Source organism: Carassius gibelio, chromosome B18, assembly GCF_023724105.1.
Source record: "Carassius gibelio isolate Cgi1373 ecotype wild population from Czech Republic chromosome B18, carGib1.2-hapl.c, whole genome shotgun sequence".
NCBI lineage: Eukaryota > Metazoa > Chordata > Actinopteri > Cypriniformes > Cyprinidae > Carassius > Carassius gibelio.
In genome coordinates this window covers 4,834,438-4,852,514 of record NC_068413.1, presented here as the reverse complement: position 1 = coordinate 4,852,514, position 18,077 = coordinate 4,834,438, and the positions used below count along the sequence as shown (strand labels likewise).

General features: G+C 40.2%; 1 protein-coding gene across 3 annotated transcripts in view; it reads right to left on the bottom strand.

Annotated features, from left to right (window-relative positions):
• pclob (piccolo presynaptic cytomatrix protein b) overlaps nt 1-12,683 on the bottom strand; it is a 36,539-nt gene extending 23,856 nt beyond the window's left edge. For all 3 annotated transcript variants that reach the window (XM_052582047.1, XM_052582048.1, XM_052582050.1), the window contains exons 1-4: nt 12,207-12,683; nt 5,733-12,030; nt 3,657-5,383; nt 1,360-3,493 (exon numbers count right to left, since the gene is read on the bottom strand). In XM_052582047.1, the coding sequence (XP_052438007.1) occupies nt 1,360-3,493; nt 3,657-5,383; nt 5,733-12,030; nt 12,207-12,587 (10,540 nt within the window). In that variant the 5' untranslated portion in view covers nt 12,588-12,683. The remainder of the gene's footprint in view (nt 1-1,359; nt 3,494-3,656; nt 5,384-5,732; nt 12,031-12,206) is intronic.
• Between the last annotated feature and the right edge of the window lie 5,394 nt (nt 12,684-18,077).

Here is an 18,077-nt window from a genome sequence, read left to right as displayed (position 1 = left end):
GGGGATTTTAACATGTGTCTTGGCATTGAGAGTGCCATAAAAGCACTAAGATTAAAAATATGTTTTACAATAAATTTGAATGAAGCATTATATTAGCCAAACCATTTGTGTAATGATCTCACATATTATCTATAAAACTGACCATCAAAACACGTTAATACCTGGGTTATTCTAAATAGTTATACTTTCGTAATGTTCACTACAATAAAAAGTAAGAAATTCTTCATGTAGCATGCAATATGTTTTTAAATTCCCATTCATAAGCCATGCAAATAAAAACTGAAATAGCAAGCATTTATTGAGGATGGAAATTGGAAACATTCTAAAAGAAAATTGAAAAACAAACGAGTTACAAGTAGTAGATTTGGTTGTAATAGACAACTAAGCTATAGTGAATGTATGTTATAACCAGATTAACTGCTAAATTTGTCTAAATTTCATGTCATCACTTGTTAAAAGCACTGAGTTCAAAGTTCACTACATTTATTCTATCATCTAATTTGTCCAATCAGTGTGGTTACATACTTGCATTTTTGCAATATGAAATATTCTGAATTAATGAAAACTAGACAAACTGAACCAGGTACAGTACATGCATGAATATAACATGAGAATGTCTTCACACGAAGACAGAGGTTTACTTATGATTTACATAAATGGCTTAGTATCCCATAGCTTCTGGAAAGTTAGCGTAAAATACTGGCAGCTAGTAGACAAATTTATATTCAACCAATCAACTGCAGAACTGTTTTTTTTTTTTTTTTTTATACAGCACAAAACAAGATTTACCATTTATATAATTCATAAATAGAGTACTGCCTTCCTAAGATAACCAGTCACTAAATGATTCTGACAGAATTATAGGATGTTGTAAATTCATAGACTAAAGGCAGATCAGTCTCCTCGTCAATTGCAGGGCTGTGATAAATAGCACAGGCACGGAGTGTATAATGAATTGAAATATCTGAATGAGTAGTTTGGAAGATCTTCTTAATTGCTTTTCTTCTTATATGCATATGACAGAACAATAATTGCAAAGGAAACAATAAATTTCCTTTTGCATTTAAGTAGCATGCAAATTCATTAAGAAAGACAAGGCAAATGTTTATAAATAAAAAAACACTTATGTATACTGTACATATGTAGATGAATATTTAAATTTAAGAAGATGACATCATGCAAATGTAACAGCCTACAAAGTGTAGGTTCCTAGACAAAATCCTAGACAAAATTTTAAAAGAGTAAAGGAAAATGTGACCTTTGAATTTACACACAGATATAAATAATGCATTCAGAGCCATACAAAAGATGAATATCAGCAGAAGCTAGGGCTGATAACAGATCTCATAACAAATTTACCTTCGCTATCTGACATGGCCCCCTGAAGGTCATCCTTTATAAAGCCAATGTCCCGTTCATAGCCACTTGTCCTGGACTCCTCTCTCATGTGCTGTTGGACTTCTGGAAGAGAGTGACTGGAGCCAAACTGGTCTCTTGAGTCTGCTGAGATGGGTGGGAGTGGGCCTGCAGATGCTCTGGCCATGCCCATGGGCTGACCAACAGGGCTCAGTGGACTCTCCTCTTCAGAGTTTTGTGCAACAATAGGAATTCGCCCCCTGCTCTGACTAATTGGCAGACTTGTCGGTTTAGCCCTAGATACAAACTGTGTATCAATGCCCTCACCCTCAGTTTTCAGGCGTAGTGAGGAATTTGACAAGTCTTTTTTGATAGATAGGTCCAGTCCATATACAGAGGAAGGCCTAGAGGAAGGTCTTGACCGAGTACCACTGGGGTAGGTGCCATCATCATGAAGGGAAGACCTAATGGTAGGCCCTAGGTTGTGAGATTGGCCTAAGTTGAGTGACTGAGCCAGGTTAGCGGCAAGAGCTGAACCCAAATATTTCTGTTGCTCTGCTAGGTTCTTCCTAAGACCAAAAGTGATCTCATCCTGCAAGAGCCTTGCCCTGGCAGACAGTCCACCAACTGAGCTGGCAGAGGCCAAAAAACTGCTGTAATCTAGTTCAAGGTCCCTGCTCTCTTGGATGGGCGAAAACTTTGTAATTTTGTGGTCAATAAGTGCTTTTTTATTCTTTAGCTGTTTCTGGTAAAGAACTGAGGCAGGAAGTTGCTTGGCAGCTTGCTTCTCTAAAGTTAGTCTCCCAATGCTATATTTCTCAGCTTTGGGGAAATGCCTAAAACTAGTGTCAGAGTGGAGGTAGTGAGGCAGGGCTGTAAGCTGTTCGAGACTATCTGTACCGCGTCTGAACTCCTGCTTAATTTGCTGTTTCAACATCTTCAATTCATATGGCTCCTCCATGGAATCCTCGTCTGCTTTACCATATGAATGCAATCGAGAAGAAGCCTGAAGAGGACCAAGAAAATCTGCCACATCTGCAGTCCGATGAATGTCAGCAGTCCGGAGAAGTCGGTCAGCTTTGCTGATATCCTTATCGGCGATACTGAAGCTTGAACCAAGGCCCGTGGAGCTCTTTGTGAGTTCACCAATGTCATCAATCAAGACATAGTTCCTGGCATTATGGTGATCGAGGTCTGCATAGAAGGACTCAGCTGATATGCTGGACATGGGACTGCTGGCCATGCTGGCTCTCTCTTCCAAGCCCATCCTCAGATCAAGGCTACCGTATTTACCACCGAGATGGGAAACTCCATAAGCACTCTCTGTGGATGTAGGGACAATTAGAAGGGGCTGGTTGCGTATGACCTCATAGTTTGTCGTGATCTTTGGTTCTAACTCAGACAAAGTAGTCTGACGGGGTTTATGATGCATCAGAAGGAGTGAGGAATGATCATAGCCAGTCTGCTGGGACTGCTGATTGAGTGAGGGTACTGATGAGTAGATGGATTGGTAGGGGGACACCTGCTGATGGTAAAGAGACTGCTGCTGGTACAACGTCTGCTGAGGATACTGACTTGTTTGGGATGCATATTGATAATGGGAGTACGGGCTCGTAAGCTGTGCATACTGGGACTCAGACTCAGTCTGAGGTGGAATGAACTGGTTAAACTCTGACTGTGGAGCAGTCCGTGGCCTTTCTAGTCCATGACCATTACCTCGTGCCTCTCTGATGTTGCTGACCTCACTATCTGACATGTAGTCTCGCTCTTCTGCCACTCCTTGTAAGTAGGCTCTCTCCCTCTTCTCCCTCTCTTTCAGTAAAGCCTCTTTTCTTCGATTTATACCCATCTCCAGATACCTCAATTTAGCATCTATCTCTTTCTCCTCCTCATCAAGCTCTGCCTGTATCTTACGGAGTTTTGAGGACTCACGTTCGACTAAATCCAGCTCTTTGTCTATGTCTTGGAGGATTTTGGCCCGCGCCATAGTGGTGTTCCTGCACATTCGTCTTCTGGCAGAAGCAGTTGTGTACCCAGAGAGGCCAATGAGGGTATCTTCTTCCGGTGGTGGATGAGGCAGAGTGCGCTTTACTTTCTTCTGAGTGCCAACTGGTGTGCCGCTCTGAGAACCTTTGCTCTGTTGATTAAAATATAAAACAGAAATAAAAAGAAAAACAAGCATGCAATAGACATGATATATCCAGAATGGACATTTGACATTTAATCATTTGGTGAAAAAAAATATAACAAATTGGTCCTTTAGATAACAAGAAAAGAGTGAATACAAGTGCAGTACTTACAGAGTAGGTGTCTGAATACTGGTACATCATTCTGTCCTCAGTTGTTGGACTGAGTGACTTGGGGTCAGACAGAGATCGTTGTGAGGCCCTTAGTGATCTTGGACTACTGAGATGCATTGATGAATCTGCTGTAAGCATCTTCTGTGAACTTTTCCCAGGGGACACTGGTGAAACCGGGGAGCATAATCCCTTCGGAGATTTGGTAATTAATGATGCTCCAACATCATCAGCTGTCAGGTGTGTGCTAACACTTATCTCAGCAGGAGCTGGACGTCTTTTATCTCTGTCTGATGTAATATCTGAATCACTTTCTGTTTGGGCCTCTCTGTGTAAATCTACCTTTGTGTCCACCTGAGCCCGAACAGGTGATCTCCTAATTGTCCCTGAATGCTCTGTCTGAACAGAAATCTCTGCTACAGTTTGAATCGCAATACTTGATACCTTGCTTTTTCCCTTCTCTCCATCAGCATATCTACTGGAACGGGACTTGCGTCTGCTCCGAATGGGGATGTCCCATTCATCCTGATCCTCATCATCAGTTTGCATACAGCTATCTACACTTCTCCTACTTCTTCTCCTTCTACCAGAAGGAAACTTTTCAACCCCATCTTCATCGTCTGTTTGAACACCACTCTCAATTAATTTCTTTCCACTTAATCCCACACTTTGCTCTTGCTTGGCTGTATCTGACAGGTTTGTCGACAACAACTGCATTTGATCCTTTGTCTGTGCACTTAATGATACAGGAATGCTTGAACTATACTGTGTAAAAGCCCCAGAAGTTGTTGTTAGCCAGTTTTGGCCTGTTGTGGAGTCATGCGTGGACACTGCAGTTAATGTTGAATTGTCATCCTTCACTGGCCAGTATTGTCCATTATCTCCCCCTGAATATTTTGAGTCAAGTATGATGTCTGAGCTCAAGGGTGGGGACATACCCTCACTTGGCCTGAACCCACATGGGAATATCTTTTGCTCTTGTAGTTGTTGCTGAAGTTGCTGCTGTAATCGATGGATTTGCTCTAACTGAAGCTGCTGCTGTGCAAAAGTTTCTTGCTGAAGAATCAGATGGGCTTTGCGTTCCTCTTCTTTCTGCATGAGAAGTTGTTGCTTCATGTTCTGAAGCTCCTCCAGCTCCTTCTGAACAATGATCTGCTCTTGTTCACGGTAACGCTGTATCTCTTGCCTCTCCCATTCAAGCTCTTCAGCTAGACACAGCTGTTTCAACTTCTCTAACTGTAAGAACTCATGTTCAGCCTTGTACTGCTGGCTCTTGCTGTCATCTAAATCAGGAAAATTCGGGGATACCAGCATGTCCAGTGAGGCTGCTATTGCCTCAAGAGTAGCATCTGAGTAGAGCTCAGGGAAGGTTGTCAGGGAGGGAAGGAGACTGGCTAATGCAGAAGGTAGAATATCCTTTGATATATCAGACTGTGTGAATATTGATTGGTCTGTTGTGTGTACAAAGCCATATGGAGCAGGCTGATTTTGAAGTGTTAAAAGTGGATCTGTAGAATTGGTGAGACTATCGTATGTTGTGCTAAATACTGAACCCGGTTGGGTAGTAATTGCATACATGGAGGGAACAGGTGCAGCAACCGATGAGTAAACAATGCCATTTGTCGTTCTTAGTAAACTATTGAAGCCAAACGTTGTTCCTTGAGAATATGGAGTAGTGGTGATCCCAGTAAATGCCAAAGTGCTTTTCTTTGAGTAGTCTAAGGCCTCTTCTGTTATGTTAGGAAAACAAAAATAGCAGCAGCATCAGCATCTAAATAATTGCTCTGTTTCATGCAACATTAACTTATAAAACATCAAATGGAAGCCAAAGAGCATGCAAAGATCTTGTCAGTGTCATCAGATTAGCAGGATGCAAAGCCAAAACACTGAGGGACAACACGGAGGCAAATGCATGCATCTGTGTTTAAAAAAGAACAGAAAAAGACAAGAATGAAAATCAAGACATTCATAGAGAGAACATCACAAAAATAAGGGACATAACCAATAAATAATACATTAAATATAAATGAAAAATAAAATAAAAAAATAAAAAGTATACATGTGCACCATTATACTGACCTGTTGACATTTTAGCTGATGTCAAATCAATAGCCCCCTCAGATGCCCCATTCTGATAGGAGAATCCATTCTTTCTTTCATAACTAAAGATCCCTGCCTCTTTGAAATTACTGTCAGATACTGAAGCCTTCATGGTACTGAGATCTTCAGTGACATGTGTTGGGGCAATATCAATTTGATAACCAATTTGATTTTCTGGTTGTGTGGTCACAGTAGGCTGTGTTCTGCAGCTCCCTGTGAAAGGAAGCCTGTAAATTACATCACAGCAAACATTCCGTCTTCCAGATGTTAGATCAACTGGTGTACCATCATCTTCCAAAACAGTTGTTACCACTCCAGAAGATGAGGTCAAAGCAACCATGGTTTTCATTGGCTTAGATGTGGTGAGGTCTACAGGTCCAAGTGCCATTGACTCTGTATGTATTGGTATACCAACAGTCCCATTTGTGAAGCTCATCGGGGCTATAGTAATGGGCATATGAGTAGGAGCTGTGCTTGCAACAGCTTTGTATGAAAGGTTAATAGGAATCTCTGCACTGGTTGTAGACTTAGGTTGTGAATTTACAGGTCTGTACACTATCTGTGCAAGTGGCTCAAATGGATTGTATGTGGTAAGTGGAAGAGGCACTGAAGTAGCATTTCCCAGGTCCAGAGGCTTGTCAACTGTGTTGTTGTTGTAGGCAATTGTAGCTGAGCAAGTAACAATTGTTATGCTGTCAGTTACAACAGAGAGTGTTGTAGTGGGGATTATTTCAGCACTAAGATTCACAATTTTGGGCTGTACAGCAGTGGCCTGTCGCCCACTTGATTCACTTGCCAAGGAAGACCTACTTGAATCTGGGGTTGTCAAATCCATTCCTTGATCAGTCATTGTAACATTGACTTTAAATGTGGTAAGATCTATAACGTCACTAGGGTACTGTATTCTTCCATTCTGTTTAGGCTTTGGATGAACTTCTGGCTGGATTGTAATTGTGGCACCCACAGTTTCAGGTATGGGTTTGACAGGAATCCTCTCCTGGACAACTGACACAGTTGTTGTTCTTTGTACTTCAGTTGTGACAACTTGGGTTACAAGATTAGGCAATGCATCAGGACGCTGCTCAGTAGTTGAGACTGCAGAGAAGACTTGGCTCATGCTTGATATCACTTTATCTTGTCCACAAATTTCTTGACTCTCAATAGATTTTGTAAATTGGGTAAATGTTACTGGTGCTGGCGGCACAGTTGTTGCAGTGGTCACTACTGAAATGTCTTGTTTTTGCTCATAAACTGTTTGCTGCTCTTGAAGCTGTGTTATTGGTACTGGTGATGGACCCATTTCAGTTAAGGCCTCTTCAGAAGCTGAGACTATTAGTATTTCTTCCATATCCAAACCTGGAATGTCTTCATTTTGGGCTGGGATTGGAATCTGGGTTATTGTTATTGGAGCAGAATATGTTTTTTGCATTTGTTGCATCTCAGGTTCTTGTTGCACATCACTCACTGTATAGTGAGGGACTGACACAGTAGAAACTCCTGACACTGGGGCTAATGCTACTGGTACCTCCTCTGACAATTTTGATGTATGCACCACTGAGACTGGAGGCATGGCAAGAGGAGAAATCAATGAAGTTGTGGGGTATGTCATTTCCAGATATGCTGTTGATTCCAGATCAGTGGGTGGTGGTTGTGGTGCTGCTGCAACAGGTGCTGCTGAAATCAAAGCAGAAGGTGCCATTACAAAATGTGGTGTTATAAAAGCAGATGGGGAATGCATTGTATTTTCCATTGTGATATGAGGAACAACAGTCATAGTCTGTGATTGTCCTGATGATGCCACTACAAGAGGTGCTGAAACAAATGTTGGTACAGAAGCAACTGGCAGCTCTGGGACTGTTACACAAGGTTCCATTATACTTTGTCTCGAATCCGCAGCTAGTGTAATATGATAAGTCTCTGAAGCAAAGTCAGGTGCCATCACCTCAAGGGGCACTGCTTTATTTAAAGCTGAGGTAGGCTTTGGTGGGGCTGCCACAATTTGTGCTGAAATTAATGACACAGGTACATCCACTGCAGATGGCGCAAACACTCTTGGGGCATCAGATGGAACACTTTGTCTGGGAGTTGGCAGTGATGATCTTCTCATCGGTGCTTGAGTTGTAATGCCCTCAACGGGTGATCCTGGTTCTGAGGGTAATGTAATCACCACATATGTTTCAAGAGTTCTAGCAAATCTGGGTGACAAAGGTGATTTTGGTGATGAAGCACTGTGCTTGGTCTCTATAGGGGCAGTCAAACTTAGTGACAAAGCATTTGGAGGTTCCCTTGTTCTTGGTAAAGTTGCAGCACGAACTGCTTGAACAACTATTGGCTCAGGGCTAACTGGTGGTTTTACGCTCTCTCTTGATCTGTGACTAAATACCAGTCCTCGGGGAATACATACAGGTTTGGGGGGAACAGGGGGTGGTGATTTGTGTGTTGGGGTCACAGCTGGTTTTATATTTATAATGGCTACATTTGGTGGGGGTTCAGGAATAGTTACTGTAACTGGTGAGGGAATTGGAATAGACTTTTGCTGATTAAAATCAGTCTTGGGTATTGCACTATATGGCATTTCTGGTGGGGAAGCTGGAGGAGGTGGTGGAAATGAAATCACTGGTTTATCTGTTCTTTCTTGAGGAACATGGGGTTTTCCAGATGTCACACAAGGTGAAACTGTTGAATCAGTGATGAAACTTGATATTGTGGCTGGATAAGTAAAAGGAGAAACACTAACAACAACAGGGTGCCCTCTCCCATCTTCAATAGTTGTTTTATCTGCCATGTTTTCAAAATTTGGCAGTCTGGAAACAGCTTGACCTTGTTGTGTCTGTACAACAGGACAAATGATTTGTGAAACTGACTGTTGGGAAGAAATTACATCATCTGGTACGTTTTCCTTCTGTAGAGCTCCAAAAGCAACAGTTGTAGTAACAATGGGAGAAACAACAGAGACTGTCTTTGCAGCAATATGCTCTCCATGACTTGCTGGAAGTGAAACAGTGGCTGCTTGGCCTAATTGGGGTGTCATGTGTGGTCTGGTTTCTGCTGGCCTCTGAATAGGAATTTGAATAGAAACACTGGTTAGTGGTTTAATGTCTTTTGCTAAAGCAGAAAAACTGGATTGAGCAGACAGTGGTGTGGCCACTTGTTCAACAGCTGAGCTGGTCTGGTCTGTAGAGAGAACCTTTGACGGTATTGAAGCTGATACCATTGTTGGAACAGAAATATGTGCTTGATCCACTGCTGAAACTATAGCTGAAAGTGGGGCATAGGTTATAGAAGGTACTGGAAAGGTCACAGATATTGATTGAGATGGAGATGTAACCAGGTCTGGCATCTGTGCAACTATGGGGGTAGTTGTAGGAATCTGACTCCTGAGTGAAGTGGATGGCAGGGTAGGCACTGAAACTGGAGTTTGTTCTTGAACTGGATGGTCTAATGCAGGGGACACATGATCAGGCATTTGAATTATAACAGAAGTTTGTGTTAAAGGTCCTTTGTGAGACTGTATAATAGGTGTAGCAATAGTAGGAGGAGTGTTTACGTGGTCAACTTTTGGAGGAATTATTGGTGCAACAGTTTGTTTGTCTGTTGTGGCTGATTCAGCAGCTGAAAATGTTTCATGTATTGCACTAGCCAAAGGTCTTTGAGCTAAATCTTGAAGAGCTAAATCCGATGTACAGGATGAAACACTATCGGGAGTAGGGACTGTTTCCTGTGTAGGTTTTGATATAACTGTTGGTTTTGGTGCAGGAGTTGGTTTTGGACCGGGTGTTGGCTTTGAAAAAAGAATTTCAGAAGGAGTTGGAGTTCCAGCATTTTTTGAGACATGTGGTGAGGCTGAAATTACCCGTGAAGGGGATTCAATAATCTGTGTGGATGATTCAACAGGAGCAGTTGCTGATGGATGTGTTGTGGCTTGTTCAGACACCAAATCTGGAATGTGAATTACAACTTGGGGAGAAACTTCAGCTACACTGGGGCTAACTGGAGTAGTTAATTCAGATGTCTGGTCAGAAACTGGAGAGGATGATGGTGCTGTTGTTAGTTCCATATTTGAATCTGGGGATGAGACTGCTGGAGATGCTGGTAGAGACAGTGGTGATATTGCTGTTGTCTCCACGACATGTTTTGATGTAGGAACTTCACATATTATAGAAATGGGAACAGTTTCAAATGAGTCTTCTGGGGCTTGTGGTTCCTCCTCACTTTGAGGTATACCAGTTGGCTCAGGGGAATTTTTTTCTTGTGTGACACTGTCCTCCTCTTCAACTTCCTCTTCACCAGAGGAGCACTGAGTGATCTTTAAGTCGGGAATTGGATATAAAGCTTTAATCCCAGATACACCCTGAGTATATGTAGAATCTGTAATATAAGGCTCCAAAATGCATTCAATAGGTTCAGCTAGGTTGTCTTCTTCCCCACTTGATGGGATGAGTATCACCTCAGGGGAATCATATGATGACTCAGACACAGTCAGAGGGGAGGCAGGAGACACAGGAGTTGACTGGGTAGGACTTGTTCCTGGTGTTAAAACATCTTTTTGTGTCTTCAATCGCTCTTCATAGGCATCCTCTGTTTCCAACTGTGGCTTTGCTTTTTTATCTGTAGAAAGTGCATAATTTCCAGAAATACTCACATAACAAGTGTCACTGACATCAAGTAGCAAGGATGTGTCAATCTTTGTTGCATGTGCTTGCTGAGCCTCCTTCTCTTTTTGAATGTTCTTGCTTCTTTTATTCATCATCTCTTCATAAGCCTCATCTGGTGTCATAAGTATCCTCACCGACTCATGTTCAGACATCTTTCTCAAATCTTGTTCATGGGCGACTTTACCACGATCTGTGGCAGCCTGTTCTTGTTCTTCAACTAAAGTTTCATAAGCATAGTCCTCTATTAACATGCCTCCATATAAAGGTTCAATATCAGGTGGTGTGAATTTCTCTGCTGTTTTATATTGCTGTGCTTTCTGCATCATTTCCTCATAAACCTCTTCAGCAGTCTTTAATGGCTTCTCTGCAGCATAACGTTTTTCAGATGATAATGTTCTGTGTTCTGCATTCTCTGGTTCTGATTCAAAACTAGGTGAAAAATCAGAGAAGGAGGACTGCCGTTCCTCCATCCCCACTGACTGCCTTAATTGATCAGTTTTAGTCAAATGATCTTGTCTCCTTTGCATGCCCAGATCATCTCTTTCAGTCTTAACTTTTTTTGTGATCTTTCTTAACTGCGGCTGATCATCTCTTTCATCTTTGTGCTCCATCTGTTCACCCTCCTCACGTAACCCATCCTCCTCAGATGAGTCCTCTGTAGTGGGAAGGGCCTGAGCATGAGGTCTATGTTTTGCCTTTCTTTGCTGTTTACTCTCCGCTTTTGCCTTTTTATGACTTGGGCTACTATCACTGTCCTCATCAATAGAGGACACAGAAGTAGGTGAAGCTGTTCCTGGTGTGATGCTAGACACCTGAACACTGGATGACCCATCACCTTTGGATGAGTCTTCAATCAGACTCTCATGCTCCTCTGTGGTCTGTCTAACAGGAGTTTTTTGTGTGATTGCAACTGCTGTGGTGTCAGTAGCTATGATCTTCTCATTGTCATTTGACAAATCTATTTCCACTCTGATTTTTTCTAATGCATCTGAGGCAGGGATGACTTGGGCAACTTCATCATCTCGGTCATAAGAAGGCAGAGTGATATCAGAAATCTCCTCAGGCTCTATTGTAAGTTTCTTTAGGGCATGTTTAGGCTTCATGGAATCATCAGTTTTTTCAACTTCTCTGGTTTCTTGCTGTGTTTGTTGTTCTTTTCTGTGTTTGTCCTCATCAGAAGGCAAGTTCTCGTCTTCACCCATGTGCATAAGTTGCCTCCGTATGAACTCTTCGTCATCTCCAGAATTTGAACTGTCTAGTTTGTAGTCCTCACTGCTGGAGGAAGCAGGCCTCACTCTTCTTCTCTGTATCTGAGGGGAGGGTTCACTCTCACTGCTGTCCTCGTGGTATTGTTTTACACTGTCTGGTGCTCTGACAGGCAACAGTTTTGTAGCAGTTTCTTTTATTGCTATTTCACTTACTCTCTGTATCTCCTTTAGCTCTTCCTCGGCTGAGCTGTATGATTCTACTGATACCGGCAAGATGTCCTTTCTATGTTGCTCTTTAATATCTGCTTTTATGATGTCTACTTTAGACATTTCTTGAAGAATGCTATCCATCTGTACCACAACATCTTTCTGTTGTCCTTCTTTTGCAGGTTGAATGCATGTATCCTGTTTAACCTAAGGAAAATTAAGAAAGAAAAAGGGCATATACATTAAATTAATATGGCAGCTCTTTTTTAAAACATGCCTGCCTCCATTTTTTAATATACTACAATAAAATAATATAAAACAAATGTTTGAATAATAAAATAAAAAAACACATTACTAAATAATGCATATATGTAATATTATACCTTTACTACATCTGCCTCAGTTGGCACTGCTGGAAGCATAGACATTGGTTCTGTTTCTACCCATGTCTCATCGGGGATTTTGTCTTCGCCTATTTCTTTCAAAGTGCACTCAGCAGCAGTATTAACAGCTTTCTGAGTCTCTGCAGCTGGTATTGGTGCCACCACAGCTGCCATCTCTGTCTGCAGCATATCTGTGGTAGGAACAACAGAGAGAGGTGCAGAGACCGCTGGAGTGGTCACCGCTGCCTTTGCAACAGTAGTAGATGTGGTTTTCTCCGCGTCTGCCTGCTTTCCATGTGATGGTTTTAGCTCAGATTTTGGAATAGGTGTCTGTGCAGGGGCAGGAGTTTCAGGAGTCAGGTACAGCTGTGTTCTTGACATGACTGTAGGCTTGTCTTTTGGGATAGATATTGGTATTTTTCCCGTATCTCCCAACTGCCAAGCTAGAGCTCTCTGCGTTTGACAATTCAAGCACAACCACTCATCCTGGAAAAAAAGACAAATACAAAGAGATCTGATAAATACACTATAAAAAATTTTGATTTATTCAGATAATATTAAGAAAGTATCTCAGAAATACAAACATGCTATTAATTTAGTGTCACTGATGGTCCTTATTGCCGCACCATAACATTAGACCCCCCCCCCCCCCCCCCCCCCAAATTACATATGTTTGAATAAATAACTAACAACCTTAGGGCATGTAGTTTATTGAAAGATTTCAGAGAACAGCAATCAAATTCACAATAAAAACACTGTCCTCAGCAATTTTACAAACGCCCTTTTCCTTTCATTATTCTGGCAAGTTAAAGCAGCAGAAAAACACCTGTCTCTGTTCCTACAGGGGGCAGCGCTTACATGTGTTTACGTGTGTGTGTGTGAAAGGATGAGGAAAAAATGCTTGCACTGAGGACATGCTATGATTAAAACATGAACACACACACACATAGAGAGTCTTAACAGGAGATTAGGGTTTATTCCTACATCCGGTGATACAAACAAACCATAATTCATAGGCACATGGTCTGACTTGAAAAATGTTATTTATGATTTAACACCCCCCTGTCTCTTTTGTCATACTCAAAAGATTGTTCACAAAGCTGTGATTATAGAAAAACATTTGCTTAGAATCTGCACTGTAAATCAAATCATTTAAAAAACATGGGTATGCAAATGCATCCCAAAGGAAAGAAAGACAAAGACCAAGACTAACTCCAGACTGAAGCCATAACTCCATTCTATTAAAAATGCTGCTAAATCTCCCTTTTTGTAGATCATATGTATTTCATCTCTCTTGCTCTAATGACATTTTATTAATGAATGCAACATAAAGCTGACAGATTTATTCTGGATCTTTTTAACATTTTGTACTAGAAATAATAAATGAGCCATAACCAGATGATGGTTGACACATGTAATCACAGACAAAGAGGATAAGGCAATGAAGTAGATCAAGACAGCCTTCTCTCTTAAAAATGCATGATTTACGATAAAATGCCAGACTAAACAACAAGGGTTTGACTGGGTCAATACAAATTGTCACCATGGAAACCAGATAAGATTTATGTCCCCAACAGTACAGTCTGTCTTGAGCCTTTAGTTGCATATCAAAACCTAGTGAGCTGCCTACCTAGACAGCATCTTAAGGTGTGGAGAGGGAGGCTGAAAGCATTGCAACTATTCTTCAGACAGGAGGCAAAATTAATTTAAAAGAATGAAGCTCAAAATGATTATCATAATGTACTAGTTGGCTCAATATTGTGTTTATGCTATTGAACTGTAATCTTAGCAACATCCTAGTGTACATGAATATGCTAATTCTACTGAAATCTTATGAAGGGTAAAGAGTGTTCCAAAAGACAATTACATTTTTATCCACAAATTTATTAAACAGCAACGAACTTTAAAAGCGTTGTAGTACTTGTAAATTTGGGCAAATTTATGAATAAATAGTAGTAATGGAGTCACATTGGTGAGGCAACTGCCTAGAGCAGCTTGTTTATTGAGAAAAGCCCTTAAGGGCACTTCTGAGCAAGAGAAGTTTCGTGAGAAATAAAGTGTTTTAATAAGGTTCAGCATCCAGTACTTTAAGTGCCCCATTATGCCATTTCCAATATTGCCTTTCATGCAGTGTCTAATGCAGCTGTATGTGAATGTAAATGATCTGCAAAGTTGTAAAGCTGAAAGTGCTAGATAAATAAAATTATTGTCTCCCAAAATAAAGAATTGACTCTGAACAGCAGAAACGAGTCGTTAGTAATTCGAATCCCACTTCCGTGAAGGCTACACGTCACGGGGTAAAACATTTGCATAATGCAAACCTATGTTCTACGTTGGCCGACCAACTTGACCCCGCCCACAAACACATCATTCTACTGACGACAGCTTCTCTAATCTCGGGGAGTTCATGCATTCACAGAACACTTGCTGTTGAAAGATGGATTAGTATCCTGTTTACTTGGACCAGCTGCTCCACCGAATCACAACCTGTGAGTATGATAAATAATAGATGTTCATATTTTCGATAGAGCATTCAAAACACAGAACTATTGAAATTGGCATATAGTTTCTGACACACGCTGTACACCGTAGACCAGTCACAACAGAGTAGGGCATCTGACCAATCAGAGCAGAGAAGGTTCACAGAAAGGAGGGGTTTAGAGAGACTGAATCTTTGAACTGCTTTGAACAAATCATTTGAGAATTGCTAGAAAATGAGGTGATATTAAATGCATATTCTGAGAAAACAAACACATTTTTTTGACCTTGCATGCATGTATTCCTGATGTAGGAGATTCCCAAAATAATGTTAGGAAGCAAAAAAAATGGCATAATAGGGGCACTTTAATAAATCCTGTAAATAATGCAACAAATACAAACATGATATACTAGATACTAGCTCACTATAAACTAGATATGCAAATTTTCCTTTTAGAGCAAGATAAATTAACTCACAAACACAGTCAGAACATGAACAGAAATACCCATGGTTGCAAGAATAAATGAGAACAAGCTCATTTCAGCAGTGGCCATGGTTTTAGTAAAAGGTGCAATCATCACCACTAATTGGAAACTTGACAGCTTATACATATGCAAATCAGGAGAAGCCTGATTCAGCGAACAGGACCATCAGAGCAGGGAAACGAATCAGGAGATTAATTAACAATAAAAAGAACCAATCATCATTTCCAGCATGTACGGCTTTGTGAAAGAATGTCCTCATCACTGCTGCTTGTCAGTACTACAGGCAATGTAGAGTGCTGATCACGGCACATAAATAAAACCGCAAAAACAAAAAGACCGAATTGTGGGTGTTACAAACAGGAAAATATCCAAAAAGTGCTTAATCAATTTGCTAAACTGCATATTTTTTAAATCAATTAGCCTGTGTGTTTCCTGAACTACATGAGTAATCTGTTTTATTATTTTGGGATTCACATAACTCCAATCAGCACACAGAATTTTATTGACTTATTTTTTGCAGAATAAATAGAGATGCAAACTATGGTGATTCCAATAGTGTCGGGATAGGACCATTTTTCTTTTTAAGAATATTCTGCCAGCATTCAAAATCTAATATGGCAAAATATCTTCAGTTATTTATAAAATTCTTCCTCTATGTTATCTAAATTATCTTCCTTAACTTTACTTGTCTGCTTTTTATTACAGTAGAGAAATGAGAAAAGGGCAACAGAAATATGCTTTTCAGATGTAGTTGCAGATGACTACATGCCATGGTGATTACACTTATTCCACAAAGAGCAGTCAAGGAGAGATATTACTCTACAAAGCCCTATTCGCACGGGATTAGTATTATCTGGGGACCTTGTGTGATTTTGAAATTACCCCCCCACATCTGAATGTCGTGTGGTGCATTGGCATGGGATAAGCGAAGCCTGTGATTTTACTAGAATTTACTGACTTATCTCCTGCATACGATGTAAAGGCTTTGAGAGTCCCATTCTTTGGTCCAGAAAGATGGATAAAAAAAAGAAACTAATAGGCTATAGTTTCATGCCCTGTGTCATTTACATTTCATTAGGTTAAAATAATATCTCAAACTTTGCTTTCGTTATTTGTAACACATTAAGCTCAAACTCTTTACAACTTCATCTTTCTGCAAATTGTATGGTGTAGCAATATGACAGCACTCAAAATTCTAACAAACACTCCAACGCAGCTCCATTATTTGCGAAAGATGAATAAAAAGACGCACAGGAAACAAAATCCTTGAAAAATTATATACGGCCAAATCACAGAGATTCTGATTTGCACTGGACTAATATTATCACAAGACCTCTGTGTTCAGCGAAATATGGTAGGTCATTTGTGGGGGGATTTTTACTTTACAAATTACAGACATGGCTGATTTGCATGGGATTAAGATCACAGACAACCTTAGCAATTATTACAAATGACTGGAGGTCACCGGGTAATACTTATGCAACAAGGACAGGTAAGAAACAGAAACAATCTGTCTCTGATAAAATGAAAAAATAATGTTTCACAAGAAAAAAAAAAAACACCGACATTTTGAGCACATTCTTACCAATGCCATTAAAAGATAGCAATCCAGCCAACATAAGAATGAGAACAATAAATTCAGCACTCTGTTTTACTGTGTCTTTTTTCATGCAACACAGCAGTGGAAGATCACGCAACATTACCCAACATCATAGCTTCTCACCTCACAGTGTTAGTATGGCCGGTTGCACTTTTTTTGCCATTAATGCCATTTACTATGGAATATGAAATTCCAAAACTACTAGTAAACTGGTACAAACTCCATCTTACGGTTTACAATGTTTAACTGATACAAATTTTCTCTCGTGATGTTTAAAGTAGCATTTTCAGAACCTCCATAATTTTATCATGACTTTTTCAGTTGTGTGTGTGATGATTACATAATATTTATTATTTAGATGTAAATAATGTTTCTCACAATTGTACTCACAAATAGTCATTTCTTGAGAAACTGGCTAAAACAAAAAAATGCATTGACTACAGAAATGTGTAAAAAATGAATTGTATTTTATATGTTTTATATTGTATATGACCTTTTAAGGATCTATTAAAATTGCATAACTTTTCAAGACCTAGGTATCATGCTGTTATGAACACACTGAAAATAAATGTTGTTTTTGGTTTCCCGCCCTTTTTTCAGCCCTCAAGGGTACTGCTGAGTAGCACTTTTATCAATACAGATTGTGTCAAAGGAACTATAAAGCATTAAATAGGAAAATAGTGTTGAATAATGCAAAAATAGTTTGTCAACATTAAAAATAACATTTAAATATCTGACATCACTGGTTCTCTACGCATTAGATACATATGTATACTCAAGTTTACTGCTGCATTATGTTCTTATGTCCAGTGTTCTTGGCTGTCCTTAGCTGTAATTTTATGTTGCGTTGGTAGCATTCTAATAGAACTACTGTGAATACTATTATTACTTGTTCTTCCTGTTGGGCAACTGTATCTCTGCGTCCGCTGCAGCTGGTTCTGAACCAGCTAGGCCTTGCTGAACGCCATGCAAAGTCCTCTTTAATTACACACAACTAGCGAGGACCAGCAGGCCTGGAGACAAGCATCATATGCGCCTTTGTTCTCAACAATTAACCCTAGAAAAAAACATTCCAGTTCTCTGATGATAAGACTCACAAAACCTTACAGCACCACAAAAAGGCACACGCCACTGAAGGAAATATCTGACCTTTTAACAAGCTCTAATCTGTTAAATCTGTTAAACTTCAACCAGCCAGGATGACTTGGGATAATAGCTTAGCCATATAAGTTGCATCCTTTCAATATCTGAAAGCTATACTCATCGCAACATGTTACCTTCCAGCCATCTTGACAATTGCATTATTC